General features: G+C 46.6%; 1 protein-coding gene across 4 annotated transcripts in view; it reads left to right on the forward strand.

Moving 5' to 3' along the window:
* The first annotated feature begins 11,322 nt into the window (after window positions 1-11,322).
* Window positions 11,323-20,768, forward strand: part of LOC102517823 (ST18 C2H2C-type zinc finger transcription factor) — an 84,934-nt gene continuing 75,488 nt past the window's right edge. For all 4 annotated transcript variants that reach the window (XR_004316042.1, XM_032470075.1, XM_032470077.1 and 1 more), the window contains exons 1-3: window positions 11,323-11,408; window positions 17,598-17,652; window positions 19,747-19,777. Coding sequence is in view for 3 of the 4 variants with exons in the window: in XM_032470075.1 (XP_032325966.1) it covers window positions 17,598-17,652; window positions 19,747-19,777 (86 nt within the window). In the remaining variant the exon portion in view is untranslated. The remainder of the gene's footprint in view (window positions 11,409-17,597; window positions 17,653-19,746; window positions 19,778-20,768) is intronic.

Below are 20,768 nucleotides of genomic sequence, written 5' to 3' on the forward strand. Positions count from 1 at the left end.
CTTGACATGAATGGCCTCATCTGAACGGAAGATCAAGTTCAATAAGCTATAAAGCGGTTCCCAGAATGTACTCCAGTGCTGAGCCAGAACATTCACTTTTTATTTGTTCCTTTCTATCGTGAAGTATTCAAAACAGAGCAAATAAATAGCTCTGGAATAGAGGGGACGTGCTTCTGTTCCATGGGGACGTGGAGGACTTCCACCTTTGGGACTGGAGTTCCTTAAAGCTTGTATTAGTCAATGTCTAAGGTGTGGGTCTCAAAGTGTGGCCCCCGGACTTCCGGTGCCTGCATCCCCTGGGAGCGTGTGGGAAAGGTCCTCTCGGGCCCCGCTCCAGACTCCCCTGCAGGTGGTTCTGGCTGGTGGGTGAGAACTGCTGCTCTGACACTTGGCTGTTCAAAGTGGTCCATGGAGCAGCCGGGGCCCCCGGACCCTCATTAGCAATGTGGGACCTCCGTGCGTGGGACTCGGCACCTGCATTTTAACACGGTACCCAGGTGACCCCGATGCATGTCAGCGTCCGAGAGCCACGAGCCACGGCTCAGTGCAGGGGCACACGGGGAGGGCGTCTGCTGCGCAGAAGTGTTTTGAAGGTTGTCAAAGTGGGATCTGAGGGTGCTGTACTGTTTGTGTGTCCCTCTCCATTCCTTCTGGAATGAAAAGGGGGGAGAGGTGCACAGACCTCTTGGCCATGATGTTCAAAAATATGTAAAGGCCCGTATTGTGAGATGGAGAGCTGAACCACTGTTTGGGTAGCAGAGCAATTAACTGGATGATAAATCACATGTGTGTACACATACATGTATGTATAGCCATATATGCACACCCCCACACACAGACATGTATACACACACGTATGTGCACACACACGTATATACACATATACGTATATACACACCACACATACATACACATGTATTTATATATACACACATATAAACATACATATATACATATATGTATATATACGTGTCACAATACACATGTATATACACATACAGATGTATACACACATATATGTATACATATATCACACATGCATACACATGTATGGACACATACACGCATGTACACGCATGTATATATACTGCACACACATATACACACATGCAATACACATCACACATACATGCACATGTATGTACATATATACACATGCACACACATATATACACATGCATATATGCATACATACATATCACACACATACATATGTACATACACACATACAGATACACACTATATTTACACATACATACATGTAAGCATTTATACATGCACAGACACTTATATCTACATACCCCATGATGACCTAGACATTTTAGGCGAAAGCATAGTTTTCAAGACTAATTTTTTTCGAAAACTCAACTTTCTGATTCACTTTTCATGTACAAATAAATCTAAGATACATTTTATGTCTTTCTAGCTTAGATTATTTTCTGTCCTTGAATTTAATTTTCTGGAAGGCAATTTTTTAGACAAACATTTTACCAGGAGAGGAGTTTGCAAACTCTGGAGCCTCCTCCCAGCCCGATGGAGTCGCCGTCACGCTGCTGACGGGTCAGCCAGACAAAGCTTTCCGCTGAGGCCGTCAAGTTTGTCTCTTTCAAGGACTTGGCATTTTACACCTTCAAGTGAAATCTGATTTGTAAGAGTATTTTTTAGGGTGGAAACACACAAAAATGAAGGGATTTTGAGAAAAAATCCTTTTGAAGCCTTTGCACAACAAACACCCCCGTATGTAAATAGGACTGTCACTCGCTGTTTGTCCACAGCGAGGGCCCAGATGAACCAGCGCAGTGTGCGCCGACAGGAACAGCTGACTCATTAGCGGAGAGCAGTGAAAGGTAATTAACCCTGGGAAAAGTGCAGCTGCCGTGCGGGCTGTGCCTTTCTGTAGGATCTGATTAGAAATTAGTGTTCAACCACTGATTCTTTTTTTTTTTTTTTTTTTTTTTCAAAAAGACTGTCATTGATAATTCACTTTCACTCTCAGGTGTGTCCCCAGAAAAGGTTCTCAAATGCACTTGTGTACAAAGGGACTCAAATCTAAACAGCGTTTTCTGCCGAGCAGACACCTGTTTTTCTCGTTGAGAGGGAGTTCTTTCAAATGAATCTTGTTTGGCTATTGAAGACGGATAGCGCCCAGCCCATACTCTGTCTGTCTGCAGATGACTTGAGAAGATTGTTTTATATGGTTAATAAGCTGTAGATAATTACCATTTAATTAAGTTTCTCTTTTTCTCTCCATTTTTCCCTCCAATGACGTTCCTTGTCAGTAGCAATGGAAATTCTCCAGTTCAAATCCAGTGGACGTTAGGGAAGGTGAGTGACGATTCTTTCAAAATAAACTTTCCTCCCTAGAGAGAAGGGTCCCTAACTTTCCAACGGCCTTCAGAAACGAGCATGTAAGGAACCTGGTTTTAGGGAACAACCAAAGAGGCCTGATTTTGTTCATGTCGCATCATCGTGGTAATCTGAACTAAAACGGCCTGTTCTTTTGAGAAGTTTGTGCACCTGTTCATCCTGATCTATGACTTCACACTCAGAGGAAGCGCATTAATAACCTAGCACAGGATTCACATACGTAACTAAAGAAAGTGGTAGACAGCGTAAATCGCCAGCCCGCAAGCTAAGTCCTAATTCCTGAAGCCTGCGTTACCTTATATGTGAAAGGAGTGTGACTGAATTAAGAATCTGGTGATGGGAGGTTAACCTGGATGAGCCAAGTAGGCTCAACCAGTCGTTCCCGTGGGCCGGAAGAGACAGGCAGAAAATGCGCTGGGGGACGTCCGCGGAGGAGCACTCGTCTCCACCGCTGGCTTTGAAGGGGAAGGAAGGAGGCCTGGGCCACGGAATGCAGCAGCCCCTCCATGCGGAGCACAGCTTCCACCCACAGCCACCAGGAGGACGGGGACCTCAGTCCTACGACGGTAAGGACCTGGAGTCTGTCAGCAGCCCGAACGAATTCCCCTCTGCAGCCTCCGGAAAGAGGCCCGGCTGGGCTTGGCTTCAGCCTGCTGGGACGGCCCCGACTTCATACCTCCGGGGCTGCGCGATGACGTATGCGTGTTGTTTTAAGCCACGGAAGCGTGTGGCATTTTGTTACAGCAGCAATAGGAAGCGAATATAGTAAATAAGCCAGCTGCCAGACGGGACGTATTTGACAGCTGACAGTATAAATCCTCTGCAGAATTCCCTGTGTTTGAGTCACGCCACAGACAAAGATTTCGGAGAGGCCCAGACTGATACATAGACTTTCGGAACTGGAGTGTGTTGATCCTGATGACAGCGATCACCGGCTCTGAGAGTTCTACCTTCTCCCTTCCCACACCAAAGACAAATGTCCACGTGACAGTTCCGTCAGCCTGGTGCGTGTGTCATTTGCGGTACCAACAAGCACACGCTGTGTTGGAGAGGTTAGTAAGTCTGGGTTTCCCTGAGCTTGGGGTGTCCATGGTGAGGTCCTTTTTGCAGAAAGAAAACTGCCCTGACCATTGCAGGTAGGTGGAGCCTGGCGCTCAGAACCAGAGGGCCGGCACCCAGAACCGGGGTCAGCGGCTAGGTACCGCGGGCAGGCTGACGTTCTCCCCGTCTTCGCTGCGAGGTGGGTAACGTCCCCCCAGAGGCACGTGGCGATGACTGAGGAAAGGGTGTGTGAGTGCACTCCCCAGGGCGTCTGTCACGAGAGAAGAGTTCAGTAAAGGTGAGCTACACTTACTTAGAAAATGCCTTTTACCATCTCGATAAAAAACAGTGGACTACTTGTGTCTTCCCTCATGGTTCCATTTTTATCTCCAATACAAAAGTCATCAGTGTGGAGCATGCAGACACACGTCATTTAAACTGAAACGTACGTGATTAATGCTGTCAAATTTGGGGTAGGAAACGTGAGGTCTAGAAACTGGAAACTGGACATCACTTAAATGAGTTAGAGGTCTTCATAAATTGTTTTCTTGCCAAATTTGGAAAAATAAGACTATCTCTGTTTTTACTTTACCTTTGGCCCTGATTCCCACAGAAGGACAGGTCTGAATCACACACTATAATTTTTCATATAAATTAGATAAAAGTAGGCATGGGGGAAGAATCTGACCGTAAAATCTGTTACACTCTCTGCTTGTTCTTCTTTGGATTTTGGGGGCTGACGTTTTTAACATAAAGGAAGACAAAACTGTAAATTCTCCTTAACTGGCAAAGCGATCAGACAGACAAAATCTAGAGTTTCCTGATGCTGTGCTGGGATGTCTTGTATTGAATATGCTTAATAAGATAATACCTGCAGGCATCCTAGGAGGACTATTTTGGGCTTATTTTAATTCAATTCAGCAGTAACGTCCTGAGCTCCCCTCCGGCCCCGACATTAGCTTGCAGGGACGGCCCAGGCTTCCGTGCACTTATCCCAGAGCAGGGGAGATCAGTGGGCTGAGCGTGACGTCAGGCAGGATGGAGGAGGGGTCGGGATACAGGATTCTGTGAGGTGCACGGGCGACAGATTGCGTTTCAGCAGACTTTGCAGTTCTGATGCCAAAGGGAGACATTCCTTTGAAAGTCACAAGAAAGATCAACACATTCTAAACATTTCACTTTAGCTAGCTAGTTTGACTCATCTGGTCTTCTTTGACCCTTGTGTGGCTATACCAAAATATGGCTTTAATGCATTGTTGAACCAAGCCAAGTAGAGTTTTGACTGTGTCTTTCCCTCTGGTCATTGGGGGCATTTATTTACATTATCCAAGGATCCTGGACCTCTCGGGACGAATTCCTCAGGATCCGTCATTTCCAGGAGTTTTTGCAGGCTCGTCTCGGCCTGCAGTGCCACGGGTCGCCCTGCCTCCTCCTTTCCACATCACATTGGGATCCACAGTTTGCTGTTTTGTGCCCATGAGGACCAGAGCTCGCTGGGTCTTTTAACGCCCACAGTCTAGCAGGGAGTTCCACAGACCAGTGCGCAATGAATGTGTATGGAGCCAGTAATAAGTAAAGTCTTTAGGAGAAAGGAACTCGTATTAAAAGAATTCATGTGAAACACCATCGTGAGAACAAACTCGTTCTGCAAAGACCCAGCGCCCTTTGGCCTCAGTGCTTAAGAGTCTTGTCATTTTGTCTGTAAGTTCCATTAGCTTCTCCCATTCCGTATTTACTAGTCGGACCATAAGGATAAACAACTTTATTCTTTTACCTTAATTCAATTTTACAGAATATGGTAAAGATTTTCATTGAAAAACAAACAGTTCCTGTTGGGAAAAACAGCACACTTGTTGAAAATAATTCTAAAAAAAATCCTCTTTAAAATGGGAAAGGAAAACAGAAAATGTCTCAGGATAGCAACCATATTGTGTCACAATCTGTATAATCAAAAAGCTTAAACAGAGAAATTCCCTTTACATAATAAAAAGCCTCATTTTTAAATCAAGTGCTCTTTGAGCTTTATTAAACATGTTTTGACATTGTAAGGTTTAGTATAGATTTACGCAAAATAGCACCTTTAGTTGCAGCACAAGCCGTGAAGATAAGTGGTTAGTTTAATAAAACAGAGTTTCCATAGTTACCACGAGAGAACAGAGGATAACTTTTATTTCTTTGGAAGCCAGGAAGGGGCTTTAGAAAAAAGATGAAGCAAACAGACCCAAGCAGGTTCATTATACGGGGCTTTTGCCCCCGATTGGCTTTTTTAAAAGAGGAAGCTCTTGATATTACAGGAAATTTAAGCTTTCCCACTAAAATCAACAGCAGTGCACGCAGAAGCCTGCACACGCCCTTTCCCTGGGCGTTCCAGCTTAGGTGCTGGGTCGGAGGGAAAGCTGGCTCAATAAAGTTGCCTCTGTGAGACGCGTTTTTGCTCCTAGTGTTTTGTTAAGAAAGCGTGTCATAAACAAGTGGTTAAAGCCAGGCTGGAGGCAGCCACGGCTTGAGATGCTGCCCCCTCAGGTCTGACTGGGTCATTCCCGACCAGCGTCCTGTCAGGAGACCTAACTGGGCTGGGGGGTTGGGGATGGAGGCCCACGATGGTGAAGCCGTCCTTGCGCCAGCTTTGCGTTCTCCCAGCTTCGTGCCGAGATGCGCCCTGGGTGGCCAAGGAGGTCACTGTCCTCCCACATCCTTGGCTGTGTCCGACCCAAGGAGCTCCTCCCAGTTGACCGTTGAGAAGTCAGATGACGTGCTTCCTGCCAGCTCACCTTCAGCCCGTGAGTCCCCAAAGCAGCCGTGATTAACAGGACTTTTACAAAGTTTCTGTGTAGTGACAAGGACAGTTTCAATCTTCTGTCATTTTTTTTTTTTGCATTAGCTATGATTACGCCTTTACCAGAAAAATGCATTTGTTTTAAAGGTAACAATACAGACTCGGAGAACAGCTTATGGTTCATCTATATTTATCAGCACTCACTGTACATTTGTGTCTTCATTACCAGGAAATATTAAGGGACATTGTGCCATCGATTCCTGTTTACAGTTTATTATGCAGAGATAGGAAACACTTAGCATGTAAAGTGAATGTAGAAATTACTCCTGGATGGAAACACGGACGTTTCCCACTCGTTGGCTCTTTCTCCTCCATCACCGGATCAGAGTGTAATTGTCAGTAATCAGGCCTGCTTGCTGCTGATAAAACCGCTCTGAATGCTAGCAGCCTTCTTTGTGTGATGACTCAATTATTCCAGAAGTGCCTCATCAAATCTGCCCCATCAGCTGGGCTAATAAATAAGGAGAAGAAACTGGCCCCCCAAAGCAAATTATAAATCCATTTGCGTTAACCATTTCGCTGGTCCATGATCTAGGCAGAAGTAAGCGCGGCCGATTCTGTTAAGCTTATTTGAGTATGTTTATAATGTTTACAGCACGCAACTTCTTCCCCCACAAGGTGTGGGAACGACCCGTCACAAATGGTATCTGAATGCAGTTATGTTAATTGCAGCGAGGCTGTAAGTATCTTTGAGGGCTGTTTTGTTCCTTAAATCAGGTGGAAGTTAAGTCCTCTTGCAGGAGAAATATGGGCCTTGCACAAGTCATTGGCATGGCTTCAGAGTTCCAAGAGAAGAGGCCTGGGTTTTATTTTCACAGGTAACAGAAGGATACACACAAATGCTAACACAAATACGAACGCCTGCCAGCACGAGCACAATTACTTCGTATCAATCACAGCAGAAACCAGAAGTTATTTGGATGCTCTGTAGGACTGCCGCAATTTGCAAAGCAAAAAACTGCATTTTCTAGAGAAGATCTGAGTTGCCGTAGCACGTCCTGCACTGAGAGTTCCTTGAAAGGCTCTACAGGGCAGAGATTATTGCAGAAAGCCAGGCAAACCAGTAAAAGTCAATTAGACTCAGCGATGGAGGTTTTGTACGTTGACAAGTCTTGTTTTTATTCTTCTTTTGAAATGACAAACTCTGCTGCATAACAGGACATTTTGTTCAGATTCGACTTTCAGTGATTGCTCAGGAAGCACGAAGTACTCAAAATGGATCATGAAAAGCAACGTGGTTGCTAATATCAAAGAATTAGTCTTGTTGAATATGCAACGATTTACAATCCACCCCCACCCCACCCCAAGTAAGCAATATGGCTGCCCAACTTTGCAGTTGGGGCTGTTTTTTTTTCCCATCAGAATACTTCCAGTTTGGGTGCAGTCCCTTTTTCTGATCCCCCGTGATCAGGAGCCTAATTATGGGCTGATGGTAAAAGTACGGCTTGTGGCCAATAAACAGTATTTTTCTTCACCCGAAACAACTTAAAAGAAAGTCACGACTTCTCTTCATTTGTTCCAGCCAATAACGCGTATCCAGGAATATCAACGCGGAAAGCTGAGAACAAGAAAGTCATCTTCGATGGCCTAAATACAAAGTGGCAGTTGGCTAACGTAATTTTTATACATCGGTTTCTAAATATAGAATCTCTTGCTCTGATGGGAAAGCCTGTTCTGTAGCTCATTGACTAGAAATGTCAAAATAAGGGGTTTCAATTTTCATTGGAAATTTAATGGAGCAACATGGTAAATGGAAAACCAAACAATTCAACTGTCCGGGCAAAGGTATCATTAAGGTTTACACGAAATTTTGCTCCCACTTAAATTATGCTGATTAATATAAAAGTAAATCTGGAAACTTGGAACTGTAAAGGACTTGCCTTCCCATTAAAACAAAACAAAACAAAACAAACCAAAACAAAACAAAACAAAACAAAACCTCCCTTCATCATCGTTCCAACCAAGGAGCGACTGGGGGAGACGCTGCGGTCAGGAGAGGGGCTGAGAGGTTAAGTGGAGACCAGGCCCAGGGCCGCAGGGCGGGGTCGATGCGTGCCCCTCTCCCGCTTTCGCTGTCCTTGGCGGGAAACTAAACGCAGGAGCGGGGTTCAGAACTTGCGTTAACGTCCAGACTTCTGAGAGGAGCCCGCCCCGCGTTCGCGCCCCGACGGGGCCCATCGGGAAGCAGAGTCCAAAGCCAGCAGCGCCCCCGCAGGGCGGCAGGCGCTCTGATGCTTCGTGCTCAATTTACTTGCTCTCTCAGTGAATTTTTCACTTTGAGTTTAGTTTGGAGAATTTTTTTTTTACATTTTTATTGAGGTGTAGTTGACTTACAATGCTCATTTCAGGTGTACAGCAAAGTGACTCAGTCATACATGTACCTACATGTACATTCTTTCCTTTTCAGATTCCTTTCCATTATACGTTATCACTGAAATTGAATACAGTTCCCTGTCCTCTACAGTCGGTCCTCGTTTATTTTAGATATAGTAACGTGTGTCTGTTAATCCCCACCCTTTCCCCTTCGGTATTTTTTTAAAAAATTTGTTGGGGAGGGAGATTAGATTTATTTATTTATTTTTAGTGGAGGGACTGGGGATTGAACCCAGGACCTCGTGCATGCTAGGCATGCTGTCTACCACTGAGCTGTACCCTCCCTGGTTTGAAGAAACGTTTTCGAGAGTTTTTTGTTTTGAACCGCAAGTAACTCTAGAGTTCTCTGCTCTAGGGACACAATTGGCAGGTGCATGTTGTCACTTTAGGACCCCCCCCAGTAAAATATAATCTTATATCCCCTCTTTTAAATCACATGGCGGGTTCATTACATTATTTCGTAGGTTTGAAGAACTCTCTTTTTCAGAAGCAAGTGCTCCCCGAGTAGGTGACTTGGCCCTCACTCCGGGCGTGCGGCGGAGCAGACAGGGCGCTCCGTGATAACCCTGTTTAACAAGTAAGACCGGGCCTGGCTTTGTGCACAGGCGTAAGGACCGCGTGTCCCGTCAGGTTTCCGACACTTGGCTGTCTCATAGTTTCACCTTTGAAGGTTGCTGTCGCACAAGAACGTGAGCTTTGACGGAAGAGCGTTCATCCTGGTGGGCTGGGGGTGGAGTTTGGTCAAGACCCCAAGTCTTAGGTTAACTGTCTTCCAGAAGGTGTATTTCCTCTGAATACTTTAGTAAGTACTTCAGTCTCAGAACGCGGCTTAGGATCAGCAAAGAGAGTGGAGCATGGCAATTAACAAGAAATGGGTTTGAGAAGGTGTCTCTTTGACACCATAAAAGGGACACACACAGAGCAGAGACGGAGCCGACTTCAGTGGAAGCTCCCTCTTGGCATCAGCAGAGAGCCTGCTTCCAAGGAGAGGGCGGGGAAGTTAGGCGTGATGGACGCAGGGGTGCGGAGCGTCTGGGGGTCCCTCCCCACCCCCGTTCGTGTTTTGGTGGGCTCGGGCTGCCCAGCACTTTGGTGTCAAATCAGATTTCTGAAGTTACATTTCGTCGGCGCCCTCTGTGGATCTCAGCTGCACTGCCTCAGCCCTGGTCCCCGGGGAGGGGGAGACAGCAGATGGGTCAGGGCAGAGGGCTGATGCCTGACAGCAAACGGCGGGGCTGTTGAGTGAAGCCGCCGCGTCGGGAAGCTACTTCTCCCCTGAGAACCAACTAACCACTGAAGAAAGTTGAAAATGAGCCCTTTGAGAAACGCTATTAAAAGTAGTAAAAAATTGCAGTTGTGCAGATGATGTGCCGCTGTGTGGTTATCCGGATGCTAATGAGTTTGACATTAGGGAACTCAGAGGGTTTACAGCTACTCCCTTATGCGATTCGGGTCTTTACTGGCAATCTTTGAGAAAATAAATGGAAAATGTATTGCTAATAAACACACAACACGATTGGGTGTAGACAAAAAGCCATTACTTTCAGGATTTAGAAAGAGCTCTGCCCACCAGTGTTTTCCGGGATCTTTTGTTTTAGGTTAGAGTGTGGCAGACAAAGGGGACAGGCAGGTGGACCGAGGGGGAAGGAGGGTAAGCCAAACGCATTTGCAGAGAAAGCCTTTTTCTTTCTCGCTGCCGTCAAAGGCAGACTCAGAACCCCCGAGTCCTGCACCACACTCCAGCCCTGACCTCACGGGCAGTAATCTGCTTTCTCCTCGAGAGTGTTATCCCCATTTTCTTTCCCCAGGAACTCCAGTGGCTGACTTGGGTTGGAGAAGCATCTGCTTAATGTCTGGTCAGAGCTTTCAAGGAACCCAGAAATTCATGCTGAGAAATCTGGGCACCCCAATCTACTGCAAAGGGTGAAAGACGGACGCGAGAACTCTCCTGCCAGGAAGGTTGGCGCCGCGTGTCCTACAGCACCGGAACTGCTGGCCAGAGCGCTCTGCGGGTGTGTTGACAGCGACGGTATATGCACAGTGCTTGTCTAACTGTCTGTCTGAGACTGAGTGTGTCGCACTGAATTTCAGAGTTTTCCCTCCAGGGCCAAATGGCCAGAGGACAGACTCCGTCCCACACCTGGGACAAAATAGAGGTGGTGCAGGCCTGTGTATTGTGTCTGAAAGCGAGGAGGTGACGTGCACGTGGTTTCCACGGAAAGCAGGTTAAAACATTGGCAAAGAACACTGGTAGCGTTTAAGGACAGCCTCACGCAGGAGATAATGACGCCCTCAGTCACCCGAAATAAGGACGCCTTTGGACGCTGTCCTCTGTGACTCCTTGAGTGCAGCTCATGCCAAACCTCGTCTGAGCTTTTTCTTCTGGTGGTTAAAGCAAAAAATGACAATCATGACCACTGAGAGTCCCTATTATCCAATTTTCCAGGTCAACTGAAGGCATGATATATATATAGTTTGGTAATACAGATAAAAATTAATTTGGCTCACCTTAAAAGATGTAAACATCTTTCTGCCATTAAGACGTTAGTATAAAATGTCTACTCAGCTCACACTGTAGCCCACCGGGTCACGGGTGACGGTTTAAGCTCATGTCTGTGCTTGTCACTGACCTTCCGTGTATTTGTCCTTTCTTACATGCTTTTGTTCTCTTATTTTTTATCTTCATAGAATGAATTGCAGGATTCCTCACTAAAGCGAGCAAAGACATTTCGTCATTCTGGCGGAGGAGGGAAAACCTCAGTGCACAAGTCACCTAGAGAAAGAGTGGGAGGTAAGGCAGCGTTTTTATTAAAAAGTAGAATATATTGAAATAAAAGACATCGGCCGCGGCGTCCGTGTACAAGTTCTCCTCCACAACAGTGCTGGCTTTCTGTGGATTCGCTTTGAAAGAAATGTACTGTCGATGCTCAGTGTAGAGCGGTGACTTGGCGGGAAGCACCATCGCTTTGATATTTTAAAATATTCAGCAGGCGAAGTCCTCTGGGCCCACAGCGCCTTTCACATGCTGATTGTGCGTGTACCATTTGTTCACACGTTTGCCCTCAAAGAAAGGTTCAGCATTTAAAATAGTTTTAAACATCCAATTTGAGTTCATTTGTATTAGAAATTAGTTAACGTAAGGATGAAGAGTGAATGAGTGAGGTTGTTTTTTAAGCATGTTTTTAAAAGCGCCGTAGATGGCGTCCAGAGTTAACGCCTACAAACAGAGTTGCGGTGCGTTGGGTTGTCCTTGGGAAAAATCCATCTAAAATAGCCTATCCCTGCACGAAGGAGCTTTTTTCTAACATTTATGTGTTTTGCAACACGTACACCTCAAAATAACAGCAAGAAAGAAAATTGTTAAGGCCCTTTTAGGGTGTCACTTACAATGAGTTGTCCTTAAGCAGGGCATATTAAAAAGGGTTTTAAAGCCTTCTAAAATGTGAAGCTGGCGATTGCCCCCTTAGGTTACAGAGCTGTGACTCAGAGCCGTGGCGCGGCGGTGGCTAATGGAAATCCCTGGCACGCGCTGTCTTCCTCAGGGAATAACTGACTATCTGCTGGAGTCGTTTGGCAAAAGGACACAGACATATGGCTTTGGTTCACGGTCACACTGCCAGTTGTGCAAAGTTAGAGGGTGAGGCTTTGGGAGCAGGGACAACCCAGCGATGAGAAACATCGAAACAGACCTGCCTCCTCCTAAGGCCACCCAGGCTCGTCGAGGTCCAAGATTTCTTCCATCGCCAGGCATTTCCACGCGACTCTAGAAACCCCCTTTGAAGATCACCTGCTCCGGGGGGGTGTGCATGCACCTGGGCCTTAGGAGTGGCCCTTTCCAGACAGCAGTGCCTGATCTGAAGTCACACTGGACCTACTTCTCCCCTCAGGCGCGGTGTTCGCCAGGGCGGGAGGGGCTGGGGAAGAAGAGAGGGGGCCCAGACGTCAAGGGCACAGTCGTCCCACCCCTCAGCTCTCTGTGCAGAACCCAGAGCACCACGAACAGGAACAGAGAGTCAGAATCAGTGCCTGTGCCCTCCATAGAGGGTTCGGAGACTTTTCATTTCTCTTGGGATAAGGGACTCAGAAGGGGCTCGGCAAGTGCCTTCACACGTCATCAAGGACGCTGTGAAAACCCCGGGCTTTCTTTGCGGAGATGCTAGTTTGTGTTCTGACTTACTCTCCCTGTGTAATGAACAAACGTGTGATAGGAAGACCAGGAAGATGGCAGAGAGAGCTAAGCGCAGAGAGACATGGGCTCGAATGGCTCGTCTTCGCAGTCTTCCTGGCGAGTCGGCGAGTCGGCGAGTCGGCGAGTCGCGCGGCACCGCAGCTCGTCCGCCCGCCTTTCCCCCGGGTAACGGGGAGAGGTCTTCTGCTGCCGTTGTGGGCGGGTCCGAAAATGCGCTTCGGCAAAATGGTGCCACAGCCACGAGAAGAGAGGGCGCTGGGTGTGGGCCCTTTGCTCTCTGTCCGGCCGGGCTGCATCCCGAGGTGCTGGCGTCCTCTAGCTGTTCCATTTTCTCGGTTCAGCTTTTTCTAACTTCCTGGGTTTCTCACTGTCATTAAAAAAACAAAAACAAAAACCTTGATTTTTATAAAGGAAGCATCCACGAGGTTGGGGGGCTCCTCGTGGGGAGGACCCCGGGACCTCCTCTTGGCAGGCAGAGCTGAATTCCTCCCCCCAGGGCGGCGGGCATCCTAGGAGTGAAAGGACGGCTTGCGAGAGTCCTGTGGCACAGCAAACAAAACTCTCAGGAGAGCAACACGTGAGATCTTGTGAAAAGTGGGGGTCGCTGCGGTTGAAGGCACGTGGCGGGCCTCTCAAATTCAAAGTGGCCGCCGGCGTGAAACTGTGTGTATCTAGACAGCACTCAGATTAACTGGGTAAGGATTTTGAGGAAGTGTCCTCAGGACGTCATGATCACCATGGCTTTTTCGATTAATATTAAGAAACTCAAGGCTACTTACAAACATATATTGAGTACATCTGTGTTTAGAATTCGGCTGAAAGGAGAAATAAAACTTACACGTTACCAGGAGATTTGTTTTTTTCCCCAGTTCTTAAGAAATGATGACTATTTCCTTGGAGGTCATTTGGTTTTGTTTGTTTATTTGTTGGTTTAATTTAACCATTAGCTTAAAACAGGATTTTGAGTGAAAAGTAAAATCTCAGGGAATGAAATCTCCTCACGTACCAGTAATTTGCCTCCATGAATGAAAGCCAAACGGAGGTTATAAAATTGGTGTCCTGCTCCTTGAATCTCTCCTGCCCACGAGTTCGCAATCCCAGGCATCCGTCTTCAGCCCCAAAGAAGGGGCAGATCTGCGCATGGCGAGCACGCGGGAGCGAGCTCTGCTGATTGCCCCGATGTAAGCGCCTGGAGGAAAGGCGGGCACGCCCACGTGACTAGGGAGTCACTGTGCACACCCATGTGTAGGTGTGCAAATCCATGAAGATGCTAAATGGAAGCTTTCCACATTCGGCAAGTGCCAATGTGCCTTGTGGTCATTTCCCCTGCATTACCTGTCTGCTCACCTCCAGGGTGGGTTCTTGCATCTCCGGCCTCCAAGTTTTGTTTCTTTTCTTCTTTATTTTATGTTTCTTTTCCTCTTGCCATTTCTCCCTGTGTTCACGCCTCTCCCTGGAGAACTGCGGAAGAAAGTTTTTTCAAATTTTCCTTCGTGGCTTTATTGTGAAGTAGATACCAAAAAACCCCACTTTCCTTCCTTTCTGTACAAATATGATGCATAATATACCTATACTTACAGGCTAAGGGAACTTTTCTTAAAGTAGTTTCGGGAGAAATAAGAGCAGCGAACCTTGCCTTTAATATTTTGTCTCTATTGAGTAGGTTGTCAAGGCTGGGAGGCCCCCATTGTAGAATCTCAGAGAATCTCTTGTCTTGTTCCCATCCATAAGCGGTGGGACGCAGAGAAAGGCCCAGAGGCATCGGGACAAGGACAGATTTTTAGAAAATCCAAGCTCTGTTTTGAGAAAACAGATGATTCATCAAGTTTTACAAAATTAATTGCAGGCTTGTCGATAGCATTTAGGACGGAGACAGGAAAGATGACCAGTTCTCCTTCTCCAACAATAATAATAATAAAAACCTCGCAATGTTCCCAACAAGAAGTGACATTTTCAGGACTGCAGCCCTGTTAGGTCCGTGTCCGAGTGGCCCCAGAGTCGCGCGCCTCGTCTGTCACTGGGGGAGCTTGGACGTGCGGTCATCCCCTCCCACTGCACGTCTTGAATGAACCGTTACTGGAACGTGGCGCCACTGAATCTGAGTTTTGATTTTACAAAAACTGAGTCCACCTATACGCAGTTTATTAAAGTCCAGGAGAATAATCCATATAAAGAAAACTTAGAAATTTCTGCTCCACGTGTTAGGTTTTTGAGAACAAAGGCTTGTTCTCCAGTGAGATCTACCCGGAGAGAGCTTTCTCCTGAGCACTAAACTTCCGCCTCGCCCCCCTCCCCAATCCCCAGTCGGAAGCTCTTATGCTCTAGGTCTCTGGTGTTTTTCTTCCCAGAGGGTTGCAAGACAGGACCAGACACCGAACTTGGTCCCTTTTATTGTCCTTTGCGTGTGAACAGGAGGCAGGAGGTGAAACAGATGGGAGACACGTTAAGGCCTTGATGGCTCTCACTCCTACAACTTGGCCCACAAGTTAAATTTGGGCACAGAGCCTCGTGAGTGAGTTGCTGCTGCTTACAGGGATGAGGTAGGACGTTGACCCTATGCCAGCAAGAGGACGGGAGCCCCCCCCAAGATACAGTCATGAGGCCAGCGCTCCAAGCACAGTCTTGCAAGGGTCCATGAATATTTATGCATTCCTTCCAATGGCTTCAGTGGCATGGGGTGGTGGCAGAGCTGGTCCCGTCCTGGGACAGCAGAATTGCAAGACAGAATTAGCCCTGAAACTGCTTTAAAGGAGGTTATGTTTAAGCAGCTTTCTGAAACTTTTCTCCGTGCCTCCTGGCACTCTGCAGGCTGTGTTTCAGTTTTGGTAAAGAAACTCATGAGGGTTTAAGCCTCACCTGCATTTTGGTGGGCAGAGGGGCGTGATTTCAGAGCAGGTGGGAGGGCTGACATCGCCCACGTGCAGGATGACTGTACAGTCGTGTTGAGGTGAGGTTCCCCCCCAAACCCATGAGAGCGTCTCCTTCAGGAACAGCTGATGGTTTTCACCATGTGAACTCTCCAGTTCAGCTCTGTCCTAATTGCGTTACTCATTCCGCACACGGAGGGGAGTTTGCATGAGTTGAGGCAGTTTATATGCAGCAGAGACCCTCCCGGAAGAGGATTTCACAACCCAGGGCTCACTGTCCTGTGTAAACCAAGCCACTTTAATCCCAGGCGGTGTCGTGTGTCATAAATCCACGTGGTTTTAAAAGAAGGGAAATCTACAGAGGAAAAGAAGCAACATCTGTTTTATTGTTGTTTCCTCTTGTTGTGTAGTTTTAAAGTATTCATATCAATGAACCGTTTTATTTAGACTAAAGCAACTGCTGCTCGAGAAGGCAGCGGACACTTTTTGTTTGCTAATTTGAAAAACAGTTCAGTGATTGGTGTGTGGTGTTTATTATGAAATGATGACAAAAGAGTGCTGGTGGTTTTAATAGTTTTAGCTCACGAGAGCCGCCGTTAATTTCGTCTGTAGTGTTGCAGGTGAAAAAATGCACAATGGATAAATAGTCCGCACTGGTTTAACTGAACATAATATATAGTGTCTCCCGGAGTTGTTTGTCTCAATAGACTACAGTAATCAAAAGTAATGAACCTATTATGTGCAGGACCTTGGAGAGCGTCGGATGGCAGTAAAAGTGTGGCACATAAAAGGTTTATTAAAGGAAATTAAAGTCCATCATTGCCACACCTGCTCCCCTATTATAAGTCTATGGCAGGTCAGTGCCTTTCATCACAGCGCAGCCTCGCAGAGCAGAGCTGCGTCTCCCATCCCCGTCACAGCCGCATCCTGCATCCCGCCAGCCTCGGGGTTTAAGGACCGCAGCCCCGGAGAGCACCTTCTGCCTGCCTCTGATTTCCAACAGGCAAAACCACTTCTTTCCATTTAAGGATTCCTTCGGATAATGTGCAAAAGTGAATTAAACTCGGAGAGGATGAGACATTGCTAGTGAAATGGCTGGGTGTAGACAGGTCAGAATCTGTCGCCATGTGGACAAAAACAGCAGGCTTGTTAAGTCTTTGCATCCCTTTGATATTTACCTGACTATTGAAAATCATTAGTAACGATGTTTTGGGGAATTTGATACTGACACACACAGAACTCAAGTTTCACTTTCCTTATAGATTTGGAAGATTATAACTCCTATTTATTCTAGAATTGCATTAGTAAATGTATGCATTGTTTCAGGGGAGGGTTTGTTTCGGTTTTTTGTTTTTAATGGAGTCCTGGGGATCGAACCCAGGACCTCCCTGGCACACGCTAAGCACACGCTCCACCGCAGAGCCACACCCACCCCCCGCGTATGGCACTGCTGAGCAGCATTTCCAGCGGCATTTTGCAATGGGGGCATTTCAGGATTTTGCCCTCATGTTGCTTTTTCATACCAGAAATTATTTTTCCTGACTTAGAAAGAGGCATATATCAGAAAGCGTTAGAAATGCAAAGGAACCCGGCTTAGTCTGAAACTTTTGGGTTTGGCATTTGAGGTTCTGTCTCCTTCACAACCACCGTGGATCTGATGATCCTTCCTTCTAGCTTTGTAATGCCAGAAGGGTTTGACTCACTAGCAGACGCTTGCGGGCAAGGACACCTGCCCTTTTGTGCCCTTCTGCCTGGTTCCAGCCTCTGGAGGGCAGTCACAGCTCTCCCCACGGGGTCAGATGCTGCTCCAGAGTGTGGAACGCTGTTCCACTTTTCATCATGACCTTCAGAAGTTTAATGACATGCTTTCCCGTTTTGGTCAATGTCGAAGCAATGACCTCAGGACTTTGTGTTCACGTTACAGATGGATGCAGAAGCAGAAGATAAAACGCTACGCACCCGCTCTAAAGGAACCAAGGGTGAGTTAGCCAGCGGGTTCCACGACACCATGCCCACCACACCATGAAATGTGGGAGTTCCAATGCTCAGTCTCTGATGTGTCGTCAGAAAGATTACAACTTCCGCCTCAGGGCTTCCGTTTTTTAAATCAAGCCAGGACGCTGGATCAGGGCTTTGAGAGGCAGAGTGCCCTGAACCAGGAGTTAGAGGACGCGGAAAAGCCCAAACAGTGTAGGATGCTGACTATTACAGACTGCAGTCATGAGTGGATTTAAACATCCCGCAAAACAGCACACGGGGTCAGCAAGGAAAGAAGGCTTCCTGGAGACCTCAGATTACTGAAGTGACCTTTAATGACCAAGGGAAAAGATCAAATTGTTAGCTTATTGCCAACGCAGGTTTTGATTTTTATGTGGTCTGGTTTAGTGGCTCCCAGTTTAAACTTAGTTCAAGTAAAATGATGATGTTTGTCTTTGGACTGTCCCTGCTGGGAATTCCCGGCAGCCCTGCGAAGTCATGTTCGAAAGGTTTAACTTGCCGGTTAGCCCTCTCTTTCTGTAACCAACAGATGGTGATGTAATATTGAAATATAAACAGGCCCTTGATGATCCAAACATCTGGAAAACAGGATTGACTGGCAATAATACCCCTTAAGGAAAATAACTTTTATTATAATTAGCTATATTTTTGTGACCCTTCATTCTAAACGGAAGACTGTGGGTTCGCCATGGCCTCTGGAAACAGGCTGCAGAGCTGCTCCCCACCCAGCCCTCCCCCGGGTCGGCCCTGCTGACCACGGGTCGGGGTCGGGCTGGGCAGCCGTCACGCAGTCATCTGGAAGCGCTCTGAGACTCACAGTTGAAAATGGCTAATCAAATGCCACGCTTTAGCTAGCTGTGTTTGTGGACGTAGTCAAGGTAAATAATTCCTGTTTCAGTGAAGTCCTCCCTCTTTTTTTTAAATGTCAGGATGCTTTTTGTTTTCAGTTAGAATACGACCATGTTATTATCCGTAGCCGTGATAACCAAAGCGCAGACTAGGGCTGCCCAAGGCGTAGGACTCCCCTCTGCCCAGACTGAAGTTTCACTGCGCGCGCTTTTCCAGGCCTGGTTTAAGTTACTTTAGAAGGAATTGCATCAGACATCCTAATATCTGGAATGCAGTATTTGTAAGCATAGAATTCTATTGCAGCAGACTTCTTCATGGAATATGAGTTTAAAAAAACCAGTTTTATCATTGTTTGGGAGAAGCTCATGTTTACTATAAACGTCGGCACTTTAGGGACCATATTTGGATTATTTAAATCTTTTGTTCTGGCTTCTGAAAGCACGTGACTCTGCCATACTTTCAACATGTGAATCTTTTAATTTGCTATTCTTTTGCGCTTTGAATCCTTTTGATACACACACACATACACCCTTAAGTAGAGCCCAAACATTTCAAGAAAGGAAGCAGCTGTTCCTCGTGCAGCATGAGTAATCCTAAAGCCACCTTATCCCGGTGCCATCATGTACTTGTAAACACGAACTTCCTTAGATCCTGTCATTTCCCTAAGAAAAATCAAAGCTCTTTTTTTCTATAAAATTCTCATTTTTATTTTAAAAATTTTTAAAGTAAAGTTCTCATTTTTAAAAGCATGTTGAGATGGACATGGCTGAACGTTACCCTCCTCTTTCCATCGGAGTGAAATACATGGAACAGAATCTTTGGGCGTGTTTATTAACAACACGTTGCCAGTTTTGTTTAAATACTTGTTTAATGTCAATTAAAACATAAACAGGATTCTTTTGAAAATTTTCCTAGAAACAAAATTTTCGATTTAAAAAATATTCCGAGTCCTTCGTGCTCCTGTAGTTTTTCAATAATCTCTAAAGACAGGTGTTTGGAAGCCCAGCCCATGACCGTAAGGCTGCAGGGTCAGCCAAGGTACCAACCCGGGATCCGTCCTCTTGTCTCCAGAACCAGAACCAGAGAAGATGAGCTGACCCCGAGGGCAGTTGGGCGGGGCCTTCGCTAGCCACGCACTGGCATTACCTCTAGGTGGGCAAAAGGCTTCTGTCATGCAGGTTTCAACACTGTAAACTGATTCTCCTTTTCTTTCTTTTTGCCAATAGTGCCAATGGAGTCTCTAATCCAGGAGCTGAGGTAAGGGTTTGCCCTGTGTTACCTTTTCTGATGTTGATTGGCTTTCATTATTAGAATGTTTTGTACTTTTCAAGCCCCGGAACCCTCATTTTACTACAGGGAATAATCCAACGGTCTTACTTCACGTAGCCTCTGTCTCTCCACCAAAGGAACAGGGGACGGGAGGAACTACTGATTATCGGCCCAAAACAATTCAGGCTAGTCTAGTATTTTGATAATAAGACGCAACAACATTTTCCTATAATGTGAGTCATTTCCCACCTCCTCCTGTGGGGGAAAACCAGTGCATGGATTGTCTCTGTGCTGGTGGAGGTCCAGGACTGGGCCTGATGAAGGAATAACCCAAGTCCTGAATTCTCCACTTTTCTTTTTAACAATCAGATAATTCTCTCGGATAGTCATGTGAATCTTTGAACGTAGACCTTTGAAGATGACGTGACTGATGGGATGTTGGGCGAATTCGGGCTTTTCCGCCTTAGATATTGTGACACGTGCCTCAGGCAATGCTCTGGAGATCCCACCTTCCTGGGTTTTGTGTAATAAAGTCCAAGTAGGTTTTCTCTCACAGAGTCTTTGCAAAGTATAGTTGCTGTTGTTGTTTTTAAGTACATGTTTATAAAGAAGCACATGCTGCCAACACGCTTTCTGTCCTGGCGCTAGTCTCTAGTGAAATTTGTCAGGAACAAGACGAGCCCTTTGTGTCTTTGGGACCCAGAAAGTCCCCAACTGGTGGTCTGCTCCACCTTCGGGGAAACAGTGTGGTCTCTGTGTGTTCCTCTGGGAAATGTCTGGTTCTCCTTGAAACTTACAACGCATGCACTGACGACGGACGTGGTTGCTCTTCCAGGCACCTGTGCTCTGTGGTTTCCCGGAGGAGGGCTGTCCTAGTACCTTCATTCTGCAGCTTTATGTTCACCACCTGGGTGGGACGGGGCCTGCCAGAACTGGGTGCAAGCTTTCCTGCGGACGCGCTCCTCCGTGGGAACGTGTC

This window comes from Camelus ferus, chromosome 29 (assembly GCF_009834535.1).
Source record: "Camelus ferus isolate YT-003-E chromosome 29, BCGSAC_Cfer_1.0, whole genome shotgun sequence".
Lineage (NCBI taxonomy): Eukaryota > Metazoa > Chordata > Mammalia > Artiodactyla > Camelidae > Camelus > Camelus ferus.